Source organism: Aethalodelphis obliquidens, unplaced genomic scaffold, assembly GCF_003676395.1.
Source record: "Aethalodelphis obliquidens isolate GAN/ISIS:26980383/991018 unplaced genomic scaffold, ASM367639v1 scaffold4, whole genome shotgun sequence".
In the NCBI taxonomy this organism is placed as follows: Eukaryota; Metazoa; Chordata; class Mammalia; order Artiodactyla; family Delphinidae; genus Aethalodelphis; species Aethalodelphis obliquidens.
Genome location: NW_020837948.1, coordinates 78,944,263 through 78,962,686, shown reverse-complemented (window position 1 = coordinate 78,962,686; position 18,424 = coordinate 78,944,263). Strand labels below are relative to the sequence as shown.

The following is an 18,424-nucleotide window of genomic DNA, read 5'->3' as shown; positions in this document are numbered from 1 at the left end:
ATAAAAGCATGAATTGTTAGTTTTAAATAGAAGGTGATTAACCTTTATAAAAACTGATGGGCCCTAATTATCGAGCATCCTCATTATTTGTATTCATTATCTTCCTTTTCCTTCTATACTAAAGTGTTGAAAAATTTTTGTGAAGAAACATCATAATTTATATATATGAAAATAGCGTAGCCACATATGCATATATATGAAAGAATTCATTATATTTTTCCAGAGTAATGTTAAAATTTTAAACGGAGCATTTGATTTTAGGATATGGCTATATAAGTTGTCTTGTTCTGTTTCTGTAAACTTCTTGATCCAATATGCTTTGTAACTTGGATAGTTTAAGGGAAAGGTAATATGTTAAAGAGATGCTTTAAAGCCAGTTATTATTATGTGAAGAATGCAAGTCAATTTATTCATTCAGAATCAGAAATTAGTAATCTGTCAATCAAGTGTATGCAAGGCAGTAGAGGTATGGACGGACATAAATAAAACTAGATTTCCTCTCTCCAGAATGCCTTACTAGGAATGGGGTACTTTTCCTAATGATTCTTTAACCGATATAACACTCTAACATTCTGCAAAATAATTCTTCCAGTTTCGATTTTTGTTTACACTGCTAATTCTTACGGGGGAAGTAAATGTTTTTTTCAGTCTAGAAGTTTTTCAGATTATCTGCCACTTCACTCCTTTTAACATTGGCATTGTCTTCGTATCAAAGTAGTCAAATATTACTTTTTAAGCATACTAAATAATACTAGATGTATGTGAACCTAAGAACTTTAGTGAATATATTGCTGAACTGTCTATACTTTCATTTTTTTTGCGGTACGCGGGCCTCTCACCGCTGCGGCCTCTCCCGCTGTGGAGTAACAGGCTCCGGACGCGCAGGCTCAGCGGCCATGGCCCACGGGCGCAGCCGCTCCGCGGCACGCGGGATCCTCCCGGACCGGAGCCCGAACCCACGTCCCCTGCATCGGCAAGCGGGCTCCCAACCACTGCGCCACCAGGGAAACCCTGAACTGTCTATACTTCTTTCATGAAGGCGACAGAGAAAATGCCCATGGCAGAACTACAGGGTCACCTGTCCAAGAGATTGTTTGTATTTTGATTTTTTTGATTCTCTTCACCCTAAGTCATTTCTAAATTATCCCTTTTCATCAGGTGAACTATGACGGGGAGCTGCACAAGCACCCCCAACTCGAAGCTGATTTGTCGGCAGTGAGAGAGATATATGGGCCACATGCAGTTTCTCTCAGGTAAATAAATACCTTCGGTGAATACAACTTAAAATTATTTGGAAAGTCACTGGAATTTTCTCTTGGAGTTAAGTGGAAATTTCCTTGGGCTTAATTATATTTGAAAGTATATGAGAGTCTATTATGTTTCTACTTACACAAAATGGCATATTTATGGCTATGATTTTTTTGTGTGTACACATGGTTTAAGATTACATTGATTTCATTAAAGAAATTAGTTATTTTTGGAGAGTTAGTCTGATAAAATATCAGTCTTGAGTGGCATCATAATCAATTCCTGTAACAGATTTGGCCAGCTGAGCCCATGTTGTTATCATAAATTAAGGACATATTTGTGTGAACAATAAAAGTCAATAATGCATGACCGCTGGTATCCAAATCACATTGTGATATGTAATCTGGCCCCTAAGAAAAGAAAGGAAAAAAAGACATAAGTTTGTGCAATGTGTGTTTGAATGATAATTATTTTTTTTTGTTGCAGTTACTTAATATATTATTTGGTGATAAATTTCCAGGCCATTTTCTATTACTTTAATCATTCAGAAGACCCCCACCATCCCTATTTAGACTTTCTTTTCTCTCCTTAATTTAAGAAAAACCCTTTTCTGCCATCATACTTGTTTCCTTCCATGAGTCAGATCTGATGTTTCAGATTTTTGTTATCTTCCTAAAGGGTGGTCTCCAAGTCTCCAGACTCCTCTCACAGCCTGACCTCAGTTCCAGCCTCATCCACCCAAACCAGGATTGTTTCTGTTCTCGAAACGTGCTATATTTCCCCTTGACTTTGTCCATTTGCCCAGGCAGTGCTTCCCTCTCAAACCCGGTTGCTCTCTTTATTCAAGCCCCTGTCTAAAGGTCAGCTTTTCTTTGAGCCTTCCTTGAATCTCTGATGCAGACTGGTTATTCTGCCATATGCACTCCCATCACATTTGGCTCTTAATCTCATTTATTAGTCTCTTCATGTCTTGTTGTTATGGGTTTACTTCTCCCCCTCTAGACTCTGAATTCTGTGAGTGCTGGGGCAGCACACTTTTTTGTTATTTGCCTTTATTTTGTGTTGGTTTGGTTTTCAATCCTGCTTGTACTCCAGTACTTAGCCTAGCACAGCGCACATATGAAATATAAGCTGGGGGCTTCTTGACTGTTTTCAGTGGAACGTCTGTGAAAAATGTTCATATTATCTGGTTATATTCTTTTCAGTGAACATACGCAGATTTTGAGAGAGCAAACGAATACTTAAGGGAGTATAACACAGCTGTAATTTATAATTGCTAACTGTTTCATTTTACCTGCAGAAACTCACAACCACCTGTGGCCTAAATAAGCCGGGATCGTACACCCGGACCCTCTCCCTCCTGCTCATGGAGGGATATTAGGCTACAACTGAGTGAGGGTGATTGGGATTATACTTGGAAAAGCAAATCTTTGCAATTTCCAAAGTTTTGGCGAATTAGCTGTGATCATTTCACAATTGATCCATGCTCTGGCTCCAGGATAAGGAATATGGAGATTCCATAAGTATTATAGAATGAATAAATGAAGAAGGCAACAGGGACTATCAATAAATTGTCCAGGGATTCCCTGGCGGTCCAGTGGTTAAGACTCTATGCTCTCACTGCCGAGAACCTGGGTTCGATCCCTGGTAGGGGAACTAATATCCCACAAGCTGTGTGGCTCGACCTAAATAAATAAATAAATAAATAAACTGTCCAAAACAATGACTAATTTTTTTAACTTTAGTCAGACTTTGGTTGAAAGCTTAAAACTTTAATCGCAATAGTTTAACCCTCTCCCCCATGAAAGAAAAACGTCTGTATATGATTAATTCAATACAACATAGAATTTAGCTGCTTTTCATTTGAAATATGTATTTTTGTTTAGAGAATCACTTTACCACACATTGATTGCTTTTATAAAGTTTTTTTACATATATTTCCATGCTATCTAGGCCTCAATCATATCATATATATATGTATATATATATGAATATTTTTGTTTCTTCAGCAAGCATTTGATAATTTCTTATATTACTATCATAAGGTAAATACTTATAATTTCTATTAGTATCTTCCATTATTAATAAAATATTGATAATTTATGGACTGTTGAAATTAGATAAATATCTGGAATTTCATTCAAGTGAAGTATCTAAAGTCATAAATGGTTTTGATTATTTTCCCCTTGCCTCTTTCACTTACAAGTTTTGGTCCAATTTAACTCTCAATGAATGCAAGCCATGTTCTTGCCTGCTCTAGATTTCCTCTAACTACAGAGGATGTTTCCAGAATAAATAACCTCCCAGAGGCCTCATGATATAAAGGGAAATCACAGCAGGACTAGTGTGATTTACTTAAAATAAATAAGAATGAATTTACTGTCTGGTCTCAAATACTGTGGCTTGGACATATGGGAGAAAGGAGTAGTTAGGCCTAAGATCTTGGAGTCACCTTCTTTGCAAAGTTTTAAGTCTATTGAAAACAGACTGTTCTAATTAGCTGTTCTTTTACTTAATTGAGTTTCATAAGAACTTAATGGAGTTTGAAGAGCAAAAGTACCTCAATATGCATAATATGCTATTTGCTGTCATTTTTTTTAATGTGACATCTAATGAGAAAGGCAGCTAACCACATCTAAGTTCTCTTCAAGAGAAAAAAATAACAGAGGTTGCCTCAATTGAGGCAAAACTCTCTTTTAGTAGGTTGAGGGAGGCTATAGAAAAAGTGACCGATGATAAATTTATTACTTAAGTAGGTAATTTTAGCTTTACCTGGCCAAATCATTCAAAAGCAGCCTTCTGGCTGGGTTGAACCGTACTTGGAAACATTGATGACAATTCTGATTCACAGGCTCTTGTGCAGGAAGTGAGTTAGGTCTCTGGGGGAGCATGGTTAACCCCCTGATCAGTCTGCATGTGTCTCATCTTGAATCATGCAAGAAAATGAGGTTATTTTATGTTTTTATTATAAATTTACTCCTATAGTCATGTATTCATTTCAAAAATGATCAGTGCTATTGAAAACAATTTGAGATTAATATTTTTAGAAAGCAGGGAATTACAAATCACAAAATTCTCATTCGGTTGGGAATGAAATGATTCTGATAATTTGCTGATGATGTTTCAAACTTTTACCCCAAATAAAATATCCTTTGCTTTATGATCATCCATCATCCATTTAAAGAACTGAAGGCAGCTGAGTAATATTCTAATCTTTGTATTGTAGCTAATGTTAAAGTAGGTTGGAAGATTGCAAGATTTTCACTATTCATTTTGATCACTTTTTGTGGTTGGATGATTGTAATTTTGGAGTTGATGTATTGGAGGACAGGGCATGCAGAGGATTTTTTTAAGGTTTGAGGAAGCTATACCACTGTATTCAGGCTCACCACCCAAACATATATCTCATGGAAAAGAGAGAGAGAGAGAGAGAGAGAGAAAGAGAGAGAGAGAGAGAGAGAGAGAAGAGAGAGAGAGAGAGAGAGAGAGAGAAAGAAAGAAAAGGAAAGAAAAAGCCACATAAATCAGGGTGGACCACTTTAATTTCTCTGGATTTCCATTAGTAGTGGGCCAGTAGCACTACTTAACAAATCTCTGGTTCTCCTCTTCTGGCAGATGGCAGGATTGTATTTCCCTATCTCTCTTTTTTTTTAAATTAATTAATTAATTAATTTTTTCGCTGCGTTGGGTCTTCATTGATGTGCGTGGGCTTTTGCGGTGAGCAGGGACTACTTTTCATTGCGGTGTGCGGGCTTCTCCTTGCGGTGGCTTCTTTTGTTGCAGAGCACGGGCTCTAGGTGTGCGGACTTTGGTAGTTGTGGCACGCAGGCTCAGTAGTTGTGGCGCACGGGCTCTAGAGCGCAAGCTCAGCAGCTGTGGCTTTGCACGGGCTTAGTTGCTCCGTAGCATGTGGGATCTTCCTGGACCAGGGCTCAAACCCATGTCCCCTGCATTGGCAGGAGGATTCTTAACCACTGCACCACCACCAGGGAAGTCCCGTCCCTACCTCTTATAATATCAGCAGTGGACACACAACTAGTGTTGGCCAGTAAAATGTGAGCCAAAGTGCTAGTGTGTGAGTTCCCACACCTTCAATACTCCACCACTCTGGGCCCCTTGGCGACTACAATGAATAGCATTCTTTCTAGTCCTCTGATTCCATAGTAAGCAGGTAGTGTGAATGAGATATAAATCCTTTTTTTGTGTGTTAAACCAGTGAGATTTTGAGGATGTTTGTTACTACAGCATAACTTAACCTACACCGAAGTATGTCATTCATCAAAAGATCTTGGGTTGGATGTTTGTAATGTCCTTTGCAGCATACTGATTCTCCCACTTCTGCCTCTGGAGCCCATGGAAAAGCAGTCTGAACTGAAAACCAGGGGAAAGTGATGGCAGGAGGCACACAGAAGAAAGAAACAAACAGGAGACTATTTTTCAAAACCACTGGCATAAAATCTAGATGCAGGCTTCACAATGTGAGATCCCAGACAGTCACCTCTTCTTCCAATGCCTGTGCTTTCCTCAAGCAAAACCAAGGACTTTTAAACGGAGGGCAGAGTTGTAGCAAGTGTTTACACTGTACCTCTTATACACTGTTATTTTATATGGGGTTCCTTTCTTATCTGGATCTAATTTTTAAATTCTTCTTAGCCCTGTTGTCCTTTAGAGAAATTTATAGCTACCATGAATACAGTCTTGCAAATGCTTTAATCTGCCAAGACTTCTTCCCAACTACTGAGTTTGCATATTTCTTGGCCCATTCACAAACATCTCTCCCACACTGAGCATGAAACACACACTGAGTAGGCATGCAGAGATAGACACACAAGCTGTTGAGTTTCAGATGTCATAGGAAGGTGTATGTTTCTTCACAAAATATATTTCTTCTCCAAATATAACTGACTAATTGTTGAAAGCAGAAATAACTAAATAGCAATAGAGGCTTATTTCCCAAGAACTTGTGATAGAGTTTCATGTATGTGTGTGTACGCATATAATTTCCTTGACAGTTGATGAGGGAAGGCTATCTGTCTAAAATATATTTTTATAACCAGCACAGTCCTGCTAATTTTGATCAGATAGTATTATAAAACATCACAACAGTATAATAAATAAGCTGTGGTTTTATAGAGAAAGGAGGACCAACATAGATGGTCTAACATTTAATATATTGTAAGTATGTATGTGGTATCATTAATGAGGATGTTGTCTTGATTAGTTCCACTAAAAAACAGGAGAATGAATTGCTAAGAATTCTAACACATAGTGCCCTCAACAATGCATGTTCATAGAAAAATATATTTCATACATATGTTCTTAAATGAACTAGGTCACATGCAAGTAGTCCAAATCAGATGGCTGGATTTCAAGATATGTCAATTCAAAGACTAATAACTCAGATGCTGGAAAGAAATTTGTGGAGCAGTTGCAGTCCCAGAGTGAAACAACTGCATCAGATCATTTCTGTGTAGTCTCCCTTCTCTTAAAAAAGTATTCAAGTTCAATTTGATGTGATCTTTTCATAGTGAATAAATACAGGCAGTGCACGGAATTGTTTTGAATTATTATAAACCCAATACAGCATTCAGTACACAATCAGATATCAAGATTCACAGTTCAAGTTGCATTCGTATTTCAAGCATTCGCCTTGATTCTGCGTTTGCTATTCATGAGATCTAGGGCTACTGAAAGATACTCAGATACAGAAGCAATCCTGATGACTGGGCCGCTGCATCTGGACAGACTGTAATCACGCTTTGTAATCTCGCAGTGGGAAACGTGAAATTACTGGCAATATATAAAAAGGGCATCACAAGGGAAATTGGTTTGCATATACACAGTGTTGTTGTGAGTTCTTTGAAGTGTGGCATAAAAACAAAAGTGTAACTATTTACAGATCTACACCTGCAGAATCCAGTTGATTGCAAACCTTTAATGCCTCTGCCTCCTTAAAATTCTGTATTTATGCTCTGCTGTGGTGAAGAAGAACACATGTAACCCTTTAGTTACTTTTTTTGGGAAAGAAATTGAATAGTATTGGTAACTGGGAAAATACTAACTTTTAACCAGAAAAGTGCTGAAGAAATCATATAAGGAATACTTCAGAATTCACATATTAAAGGTTTTATAAGGAACGTATATCACATTCTGATCATAACGTTATGATAAATTCCGTTGAAATGATCTGGAAATCTATTTTTGAAGAAAACAGCTGTGGGTAAGGTTTGTGCTGACTTTTGTTATCTCTGATTCCTTTTTCTCTGCCTCTAAACATACCCAAGTCTTGCCATCATAAATATATCCAAAATTATTCTCGCCTCTGAAATTAGCAAAGATGGGAGAAAAAAATGCCTGGCGATGATGAGCGTGTGGAAAATGGTCACTGGGGGATCCTCGCTGGTGCGATTATAAGTTGTTTTAACCTTTTAAAATAGTAACTAAACAGTATATATTAAGACTCCCAAATATAGTTATACTATTTATTTTACTCAGTAATTCTAGAAATTATTCTCTGGGAAGACAGCTGCACATCGATTTTTACCCAGAGAGCTATTTATCAATATTTATAGTGTAAAAAAGTTGAAAGCAACCTAATGTTGTATTACATAATTTTATTCATATAAATACAGACATTTAAATTTATGGTTTTGAAGAATATTCCACAATATAAAAAATACTCATTATAGAAAAAGTGAAAGAGCAGGACAAAAATCTTTACATACCTTATTATCCTTAATAATAATCATGTGTATTACATGATATATTAATATATGAAAGAGACTGGAGTGAGATATCAGCAAAAAGAATTGTCTCTGAGTGACTGTGTTACAAGTTATCTATTGTCTGTTTTTCTCTTTCTCACATTTTATATAATGAGTCTATATTACCATTGTAATCAGAAAAAGTAGATATTTTTAGAAAATACATAAGATTTTTTAATAAAATAAATTTTATCCACAACCTATAGTTAATATATAAGTACTCTTTATACTTTTTTGGTTTTCCTACTTCTATTTTATCTAAATAAAGTGTTTTAGTTTCCATAGTGTTTTGGTAATCTGCTTGCTCAGTGAACAGTATATTTGGAACATTTCCCTCAGGATATTAAATGTTTTTATATCAATATTTTTAATAATGGGTAACTTAAAAAGATTATATTAACGTGCCATCATTTACATCCTTATTATTCAATATTCTTTTTTTTTTCTAATTTCTACTCTTACATACATCCTTCTAGGTAAAAGTTTGCACGTATTTGTTATAATTTTCTTGGGAATGGTTGTTGTCAAGGCCTCTTTGTCTCACCAAAATGTCTTTTGCACATCATTAGTGATCTATCCTCATCATTGTATTTAATGGCTCTCTTTTAACATGCCTGGCTGTAGGTTATTTGACTTCTTAAGAGAAATATGCAACAGAGACTCTATGTGGCCTGAAAAACCTAAAATATTTACTCTTTTGACCTTTATAGGAAAAGTTTTCTGAACCCTGAAGTAGAGGCATAAAAGAAATGGTTCTTGTGCTTGGTCCTTCTTCTTGTCTTAGTTTCTGTATAATTTCATAACTAAGTTGGCATACTTTTGTATCTAAATTTGCATATATGTCTATATTTGTAAAGGGTTATAAAGGTTTTTATCCTTTATGAATAGCACAGATGTTTTGACGCAGGCAATTAAAGAATTCCTATGCGAATAATTTTATCCCTTTTCTTCTTTATGTAACCTTTAAAAATATGACCATGAAAAAACAAAAAGTAATTTCATAAATAGTGAAAATGTGCTCAGTGTTTTGATATATTTCTAAGGAGAGGAAGGAGAAAGCATAGAGGCTGAGTTATTATTTTCTAATATGCTGCATGTTTTTGGTCATTGATATCAAAAAGCAAAAGGACCCTCTAGATTCCTTTATTCATCAAATTACATAAAGCCATTTAATCATTAAAAATGCCTTCTCTAAACCCCATAAAAGTGCCATAGTTTTGTACTCTGTTAGCATTATTTGCATATATCATACACAGAAATCTTCATTGAGTACCTACTATGTGCCAGATACTGTACTGTACAATTTTGAAGTTGAACGTGAGTTCAATGCCTGGCTTCCCACTGACTTCTTATCTGCCCTTTGACAACTTGTTTCGCTTTCCTAAACCTCAGTTTCCTCATTTGCGAATGAGGATAATTATAGTATCCCTGTCAGAAGGCTATAATGAGGACCTAATGAGATCATCCATTAATGTTTGACCTGGTTTCCAACACAAAGTGATAAGTGATAGTTTATTGAATATCGAATCGGCTAAGCACTTGCATAAGTAAATAGGATACGTGTATTCACATCCCAGCTCTGCTACAGAGTGATGACAGGTGAGTTACTTTATTACTCTGAGCCTCAGTTAATGGACATATAAATTGGAAATAGTAGTAGTACCTGTAGGGCACTATGATCGCAGGTATGCAAAATCCTTAGAACGATTTCTGGCATGAAAGTGCTAAATAAATATTGTCCATTAACTTTTATAATTTCTGTTATCTCTGTAGTTTTCTCCCTCACTATGATTTGTATTTGTAACTTAAGGAATTTATTACAATATCAAAAATAGGGATGTGTGTATGGAGAATATAAAAATTGCTGTTTTTATGATCTTTGTTAACTATATGCCAGTTTGTGGCACTATGTTGGCTGGAGAAAAGTTGGTCTCCATCATGTCTTTATGTGGAATATACTGTTGTTACTTGTTTTAATTTTGATACATCAGACCTTTAGATCTGGCTGTCAAAACATAGTGACATTTAAGTGGCAGAACACCTGGACCAGTTTCAGAACCACCGTCTAATGTGACAGGAAAATTTATGGGCACTTTATTGTGGCAGTCACTTATCCCTCCACCCCTTCCTTGTGTCAGAAACTCCTTTCTTGTCCTTAGAGGCAGCTCTTCATCTTCAGAGTACAGTGAAAAGCGAGGGGTCACATAAGAAGATTGTTTAATTTGTCACAGAGAACTGGGAATGTTTGAAACTATGAACCAAATAAGTCTTGAATTTATGTATGCATTTGCCTGAACATGAAGATGGAAAGATATCTGTATGGTATAAAGAGGTCACATAAGACCACAATCCAACTAAATTGAGTTAGTTAATTCATGTCCACAGTCATTTCTGAGCTATCTGTGGAAATCAGAGATGAAAATTCATGATCAAATTTTAATTTAAAATAAGCTAGGACACTATCTTTTAAGCAAAATGAAAAAAATAATGTTAATCTTTGCTTTCAGGGAATATGGAGCCATTGATGATGTAGATATTGATCTGCATATTGATGTTAGCTTTCTTGATGTAAGTATCAATTGAAGCAATATGATTGGTACATTTAAAAAACACACTTTTATTCTTGGAAGAAATTTAATTTTAGTTTCTCTTGTACATAATACTATAAGTAACATAATGACTTTGTCAAAGTGACTTATGAAGAAATGCTATGACTTGTCAAAAAAGCAGAGATTTTATATACATATATATTTTTTCCATCAGTTCTTGTAATATATTCTGAAACTTATGGGCTTGTAGTATATCATTATTTCTTAAGTTTTCATTTTAATTTTCAGATTTAGAAGGCAAAAATTAAGAGTACTTTGGCTTTCTTTTCACAAGCGAATAGGTTTTGAAATAATTTATAGGCCTTAATGATTTAAAATAAGTTTAAAAAATTTTATCTGGAAAAAACATCAAGAACTCTAAAAGATGACTAATTCATCTTTCAAATATTTGCACAGGAGGAGATTGCTGTGGCATGGGAAGTGATTCGAACAGAACCTATAATTGTCCGACTACACTGTTCGCTTACACAGTATTTAAATGGCCCAGGTTAGTTTTATTTCTCTATTATTTTGAATGTTCATTAGTTGTGCATTGTGCATTATGTAAAATGACTGTTCATTTGGTAATTCTGAACATAAATGCAGCTATCTTCATAATGATACTTAAATATACTTGCATCCTAACAGAGGTGCTTTATGACCAATATAACTATTGGAAGCCGAAACAGATAACATTTAGTTTTATAGTTTTCAGAAGTTGACAAGTTGCTGTGAAACAAACACAATAAAACCTAAAAGAGAATTTTGCATATAATAGATTCTCAGTAAGTATACTTAGGGTTGCTCTTAAGTTTGATTATTTCTGTCTCTGGACCTGAGATTTAATTTTAATGTTTACTTATCTCACCTTTGATTACTGATGAATTTAGCCTAAGTGTAACATATTTCTGTTTCTGAAAATGGAGATCATAATAATATTTTTGTTTTCCAATACCTGAAGGGATGATTTTGCTTTATCTCAAGGAATAGTTGTTTATAACACAGGACCCTATTATAAATCTTGCCAAGACTTACTGGATTTAAATGTTTTCTCTGCCTACTAATTCTCTCTCTCTCTCTCCCTCTCTCATACACACACACACACACACACACACACACACACACACACACACAACTGCATCTATTCATATTATTGCAGTTATCTACTGCTGCAGAACAAACTACTTTAAAATGAAGTGGCTTAAAACAACTTCTCTCTCACCGTTCTTTGGGGCTCAACTGGGCAGCTCCTGCCTGGGGTCTCCCGTGCCTTTGCAGTCAGGTGGTGGGCAGGGTTTATGTCATTAATGGCTCCACTAGTTGGATGCTCAAGATGGTTGGATTTCAGATGGCTAGCAATTGATACAGGTGTCATTTCGGGACCACGCAGGGCTCAGCTGGGGCTATTAACTAGAGTGTCTCCTTACACAAGGCTTCTTCGTGTGGTTTGGGCTTCTTGTAGTATGGTGACAGGGATCCGAGAGCAAGTGTTCCAAGAGACAGGGTGTGCTAAAAGGCTCAACGGCTGTTTCACTGTATTCTGTTGATCAAAATTGTCAACGGACCCACCCAGAATAAAGGGATAGGGACATAGACGGCACCTCTCGAAATTGTGGCCATTTTTGATCTGCTGTGCACACATTACCGTGGTCTCTGCACATTTCTCTTTAGGCATATCAGGGAACTTATATCTACTGTTAGTTTTCACATAAGAAAAATATTTGCCCTTTCAAGTTCATGAAATATATAGGAAAGTCTCTCATTTTGAAAATGTCTCTGTTGTCACCATTTTTTAATTTTTGGATAATGTATTCTACTTAAATAATCAACATACAGTAACACATAGTAACTGATGTGATTTAATGCTAGGCAAAGACAAATAGATGTTACATATCTTTATTTTGATTACTTCAAATATATAGAAATGTAATAAAGAAGAAAAATAATTCCTCATAATCCCTCTATACTGAGAAACCTGTGAATCGGTTGGTGTTGTTTCTGTTTTCTGTGCACATGTGGTTTATTTTCATAAAGTTCATATCAAATTGTATAGATATCTGTGTGCCTTAATGTTATGTCATGAGCCTGTCCTCCAGTCGTTAAATATTCTAAAATGGAATGATTTGTAGTATCTGCACAATATTCCAGCCTGTAGGTGTATGTGTTTTTGCTGTTTTCCCACGTATTCTGCTGTGTCGCTAATATTTTTCTTTCTTTAGTGATTTGAAATGTACTTATTCTATTTTATTCTGATGGTGGTTAAAAGCAAAAGAATCCCTCATGTCTGAACTTTGTTTTTTAATTAATGGGGTTAGGAAGAAAATTGGGTCATTTAATCTCTACTCACCCCAATTCCATCTGTGCAAGATGACGATGTGGCATGCTTTTATGTAATCTTACCACTGTTACTCATGTGTTTATGTAATCTTGAATTTTAGGCAGAGATTTTCCATTCACAGTATCTCTTTAAAGATTTGTCACATTTGCATGGTTTTATATTTCAACAATTATATTTTAATTCACGTTTAGATCATTTTATTGCTCAATACTATTTATTTAGTATCACAATTCATCTGTAATTTCTTATTTTTTCATCTTTGTTAGTTGATTTACATGTTTACTAGTTTGTAAACCAAAGAAACGTGAGGGTTATGCTTCATTTTTCATACCTAAGAATGACTCTTTGTTTTGTGAATGAGACAAACTTGACCAACTAAATTTATGGACTCATAACAGTTCCCCCCAAAAAGGCAAAAGTGCTTTAAAAACTTCTGCTAGTCTGTGTCTGAAGTGTTTAACTTTGTTCATTTGTAAGAAATCTATCTTGGTTTTGTTTATGTTTTGTTATGTGTACTTATCGAGGTATTTTTTTCTCTTTCTCCTTGATACTACTCTTTATATATTTATTTTTGATTGGTATGCTTACCTTCTTTATCTGCTCGGCCCAATATATGTAGATTGGATCTAATTCCTGTATCCTCCATGCTGTTTATCATTTCTCTTAGTCTTTCATCCGTCACCTCTGATTTTCTAAGTTTTTTCATTTGTCTTCTACTCCATTGAGTGATTTTTTTTCATAATTTAGTCTTTGATATGTTCCCCTTCTATTTTTAATTTTACTACAATCTCTGCTGATACCATATTTTCCCCCTCTTTATTATCAATTGCTTTCATTTTATTTATGCATCATTTTGAATTTTGTTCACAAAATCAATAATCGTCCAAGAATTATAATTTTGTTCCTATAGATGTGAGTTTTGTTTTCCTCAGAATTCAAGCAGTGTCGAAATGCACTTCTTTCAGAAATTAGTGTGATTTGTGTATAATTTCTTCCGATAAGAAGAGTAAAGACTCTTTATAATGAAAACAGGAAATACAGAGACAGTGTGGGGAAAAAAAGGGGATAGTAAAGAAAGAGAATTCCAGGGACTTCCCTGGCGGTCCAGTGGTTAAGACTCCACGCTTCCAATGCAGGGAGTGCGGGTTCGATCCCTGGTCGGGGAACTAAAAGATCCCACATGGTACGCGGCCAAAAAATAAAAATAAATAAAATATTAAAACTTCTTTAAAACAAAAAGAGAATTCCACATTTACTCATTTACTGTACTCTAGAGTTAGTTCTGATAAAAATTGAAGAAATACACCTCCTTATCCAATTTGAAGTTAAAAATAAAGATTATTTTTATTGTACATGGGGAAATATACTTTAAAAAGACAAGGTTGTTATGATTCTTATGGTACTATATATTTTTTCCAGAATTGCTGGTATATAAGTCTAGTTTATGATCTCAAGGACAGGGCTGCTTTTAGTTTAAAGTGATAAATAGCTGATGTTATTAAAAATGTTTGCCTGTGCAGATCCTCTCATTATTGATACCTGTTCATTTACACGATCACAGTGTGGGACTAATTTCCACATATCTTGAGCGACCCTCACTTATTGCCTTCCCAACCTAAATTATGAGACAAGGAAAAATTGAACACCTTCTACCTTTTGTAAAACAGAAAATATTTTACTAGTATATCTTTCTCATTCTATTGCCCCCAAAACTGCTGTGGGGAGTTTGGTTGAGGTAAACTTTTAATTTTGGAAGAATAGACATTTCTATAATCTTTATTACTTTTCCTATAAAGAAGCATTTATTTGTAGATTCTACTTTTAAATGTTGTACAGTTCTGTGTTTTTTGGTTTTGGTTTTGCCTTAAATGACTGATTTTAGCTAAATTTATTCCTGAATATTTGTGTACTACTTGTTTGCTTAATGGCACTTTTATATCCCAGTTTATTTTCTAACTGATTGTTTTGGCTATCAAAAATCTATTACCTTCCTTTTTTAAATTGTGGTAAACATAATATAAAATGTACCGTTTTTAAGTGCACAGTTCAGTGGTATTAAATACTTCCACATTGTTGTGCTGCCATCACCACCATCCATCCCCATAACACCATGTGTTCTTTTTTTTTTTAACATCTTTATTGGAGTATAATTGCTTTACAGTGTTGTGTTAGTTTCTGCTGTATAACAAAGTGCATCAGCTATACATATACATATATCCCCATATCCCCTCCCTCTTGTGTCTCCCTCCCACCCTCCCTATCCCACCCCTCTAGGTGGTCCCTAAGCACTGAGCTGATCTCCCTATGCTATGCGGTTGCTTCCCACTAGCTCTCTATTTTGCATTTGGTAGTGTATATATATATATGTCCATGCCACTCTCTCACTTAGAAGGAAGAAAAGAATATATAGTAGACCTAGGTTTTATATTTCTTGTGAACCCAGTCAGGAACTAGAATATACTCCTATACATATAATATATTCTAAGAAAATACTTAGTAGTAATTTGATAATTAGTAGCATCATGATTTAACTTAGTAGATATAGTACAGGAACAGATTTTATTCTGTATGTGACTTGCTTTTCGTATGATGGCATACAATTACTTTTGTTTACTTCTCACCAACCATCTTGTACATTGCAATTTGGAGTTTTAGTCCTCAGCATTGAAACGTTTTTGGTATTTCTTCCTGTTCCAGGACAAAAATCAGAAAAATAAAAGGTATTTGTTTAATAAATTGCTGTACTTTAAAAAAAAATCTATTACCTTTACAAACATTAAAAAAAATTAATCTAAAACATTTTTAGGTTTACAGAAAAACTGCAGAGGTAGTACAGGGTCCTCATACACTCTACATCCAATTTCACTGATTACTAACATCTTATATGAATACATTAAATACAATAAATTACAATAATTAATTGCATTAATTTTAATAGTAATAAGAATTTTGTCACTTGAATTTTGGAATATTTTTAGAAGTAACATCTTGTTAGCTCTTTCAGTGTATTCCAAAATTTGGGGTCATTCAGATTTTATACTACTAATTGAGTCAATGTTGGTGACATTTATTTTCTAGTCATTCATAGTATGAATAAGTTTTGGCCTTTGTATTATTAATTTATAGGATAATTAGTATATTCTGGATAAACAGTTGTGTCTATTATATCTCTTCTTTCTCTCTATATGTGTCTTATACAATTTTCTTCAGTGAAGATTTCAGTTCTAGTGTGTTTTGGATTTTTCTGCATTTTTTTAAACCAGGTCCTTTTTGCTTCTTTGCCTCCATCTTCCCAGTTACTTTTCCCATCTGCCTGAGAAGAAACTGTGTCTTCTTAAATCTTAGAGAGAGCACACTGTGTTCTAGTTTTGTCATCTTTTTCTTTAAAAAATAATTCCCCTGAGTTTTCAAGTTAGGATTTTTTATTCACTTTTCTATAGCCTTGGGTTTGGGACACATGGGATTGGAGTGATGTACTCTCTATGTTAAGGATTAGAATATTTTCAGGAAAGAAACTGATGGCTGATATAACACCCATTTTCTTTGATCAGTGGAGTGTTTTTATCTCAGACTAATGGCCAAGATGGTGAGGCAATTGGGGATACCAGCCTGGTTTACTATGTTGAGCATGTGTGGTCTGAGACTGTCCTATTAATAAGACAGTCTTTGCTCTGTCTTATTAATAACTAACAGTTATCCCAACTGTTAGTATGAATGGTGCTACCCATGCTCCTGCGCAATATCATCCTTGAATTTGCATGCTAGCTTCCATCTCCTTTCACCTAATTAAGATACCCTTCCAGCAGTTCTCTCTCTCCTTGTACTGTTCATGTCTCTTTCTTCTAAAAGATTTCCTTTAGGGGAAAAAAAAAATAAAATTCCTCTCATCTTTAAAACAAACACCTTTAGACCTCAAATCACTCTTAACTTAGTCCCTAACACTCTGCTTCCCATGCCTGTTAAATATCTTCATTAGAGTTGTCTCTATTAGCTTACTTCAGTTTTTTTTTTAATTCTATTTATTTTTTCTACAGCAGGTTCCTATTAGTTATCTATTTTATACATATTAGTGTGTATATGTCAATCCCAATCTCCCAATTCATCTGACTACCACCACCTCCCCACTGCTTTCCCCTGCTTAGTGTCCATACATTTGTTCCCTACATCTGTGTCTCTATTTCTGCCTTGCAAACCGGTTCACCTGTACCATTTTTCTAGATTCCACATATATGCATTAAATATGATATTGTTTTTCTCTTTCTGACTTACTTCACTCTGTATGACAGTCTCTAGGTCGATCCACATCTCTACAAATTCGTTCCTTCTTATGGCTGAGTAATATTCCATTGTATATATGTACCACGCCTTCTTTATCCGTTTGTCTGTTGATGGGCATTTAGGTTGCTTCCATGACCTGGCTACTGTAAATAGTGCTGCAGTGAACATTGGGGTGCATGTGTCTTTTTGAATTATGGTTTTCTCTGGGTATATGCCCAGTAGAGGGATTGCTGGGTCATATGGTAATTCTATTTTTAGTTTTTTAAGGAACCTCCATACTGTTCTCTGTAGTGGCTATATCAATTTACATTCCCACCAACATTGCAAGAGGGTTCCCTTTTCTCCACACCCTCTCCAGCATTTGTTGTTTGTAGATTTTCTGATGATGCCCATTCTAACCAGTGTGAGGTGATACCTTATTGTAGTTTTGATTTGCATTTCTCTAATCATTAGTGATGTTGAGCAGCTTTTCATGTGCCTCTTGGCCATCTGTATGTCTTCCTTGGAGAAATGTCTATTTAGGTCTTCTGACCATTTTTCTTCTTCTTTTTTTTTTTTTTTTTGCGGTACATGGGCCTCTCACTGTTGTGGCCTCTCCCGTTGCGGAGCACAGGCTCCGGACGCACAGGCTCAGTGGCCATGGCTCACGGGCCCAGCCGCTCCGTGGTATGTGGGATCTTCCCGGACCGGGGCACAAACCCGCGTCCCCTGCATCGGCAGGCGGACTCTCAACCACTGCGCCACCAGGGAAGCCCCTGACCATTTTTCAATTGGGTTGTTTGTTTTTTTAATATTGATCTGCATGAGCTGTTTATATATTTTGGAGATTAATCCTTTGTCTTTTGATTCATTTGCAAATATTTTCTCCCATTCTGAGGGTTGTCTTTATGTCTTGTTTATAGTTTCCTTTGCTGTGCAAAAGCTTTTAAGTTTCATTAGGTCCCATTTGTTTATTTTTGTTTTTATTGCCATTACTCTAGGAGCTGGGTCAAAAAAGATCTTGTTGTGATTTATGTCAAAGAGTGCTCTTCCTATGTTTTCCTCTATGAGTTTTATAGTGTCTGTTTTTACATTTAGGTCTTTAATCCATTTTGAGTTTATTTTTGTGTATGGTGTTAGGGAGTGTACTAATTTCACTCTTTTACATGTAGCTGTCCAGTTTTCCCAGCACCACTTATTGAAGAGATTGTCTTTTCTCCATTGCATAT

General features: G+C 35.4%; 1 protein-coding gene across 2 annotated transcripts in view; it reads left to right on the top strand.

Annotated features, from left to right (window-relative positions):
• PARP8 (poly(ADP-ribose) polymerase family member 8) overlaps positions 1–18,424 on the top strand; it is a 179,284-nt gene that overhangs the window by 105,419 nt on the left and 55,441 nt on the right. For both annotated transcript variants that reach the window (XM_027101141.1, XM_027101140.1), the window contains 3 exons: positions 1,159–1,253; positions 10,520–10,580; positions 11,018–11,108. In XM_027101141.1, coding sequence (XP_026956942.1) covers positions 1,159–1,253; positions 10,520–10,580; positions 11,018–11,108 — 247 coding nt within the window. The remainder of the gene's footprint in view (positions 1–1,158; positions 1,254–10,519; positions 10,581–11,017; positions 11,109–18,424) is intronic.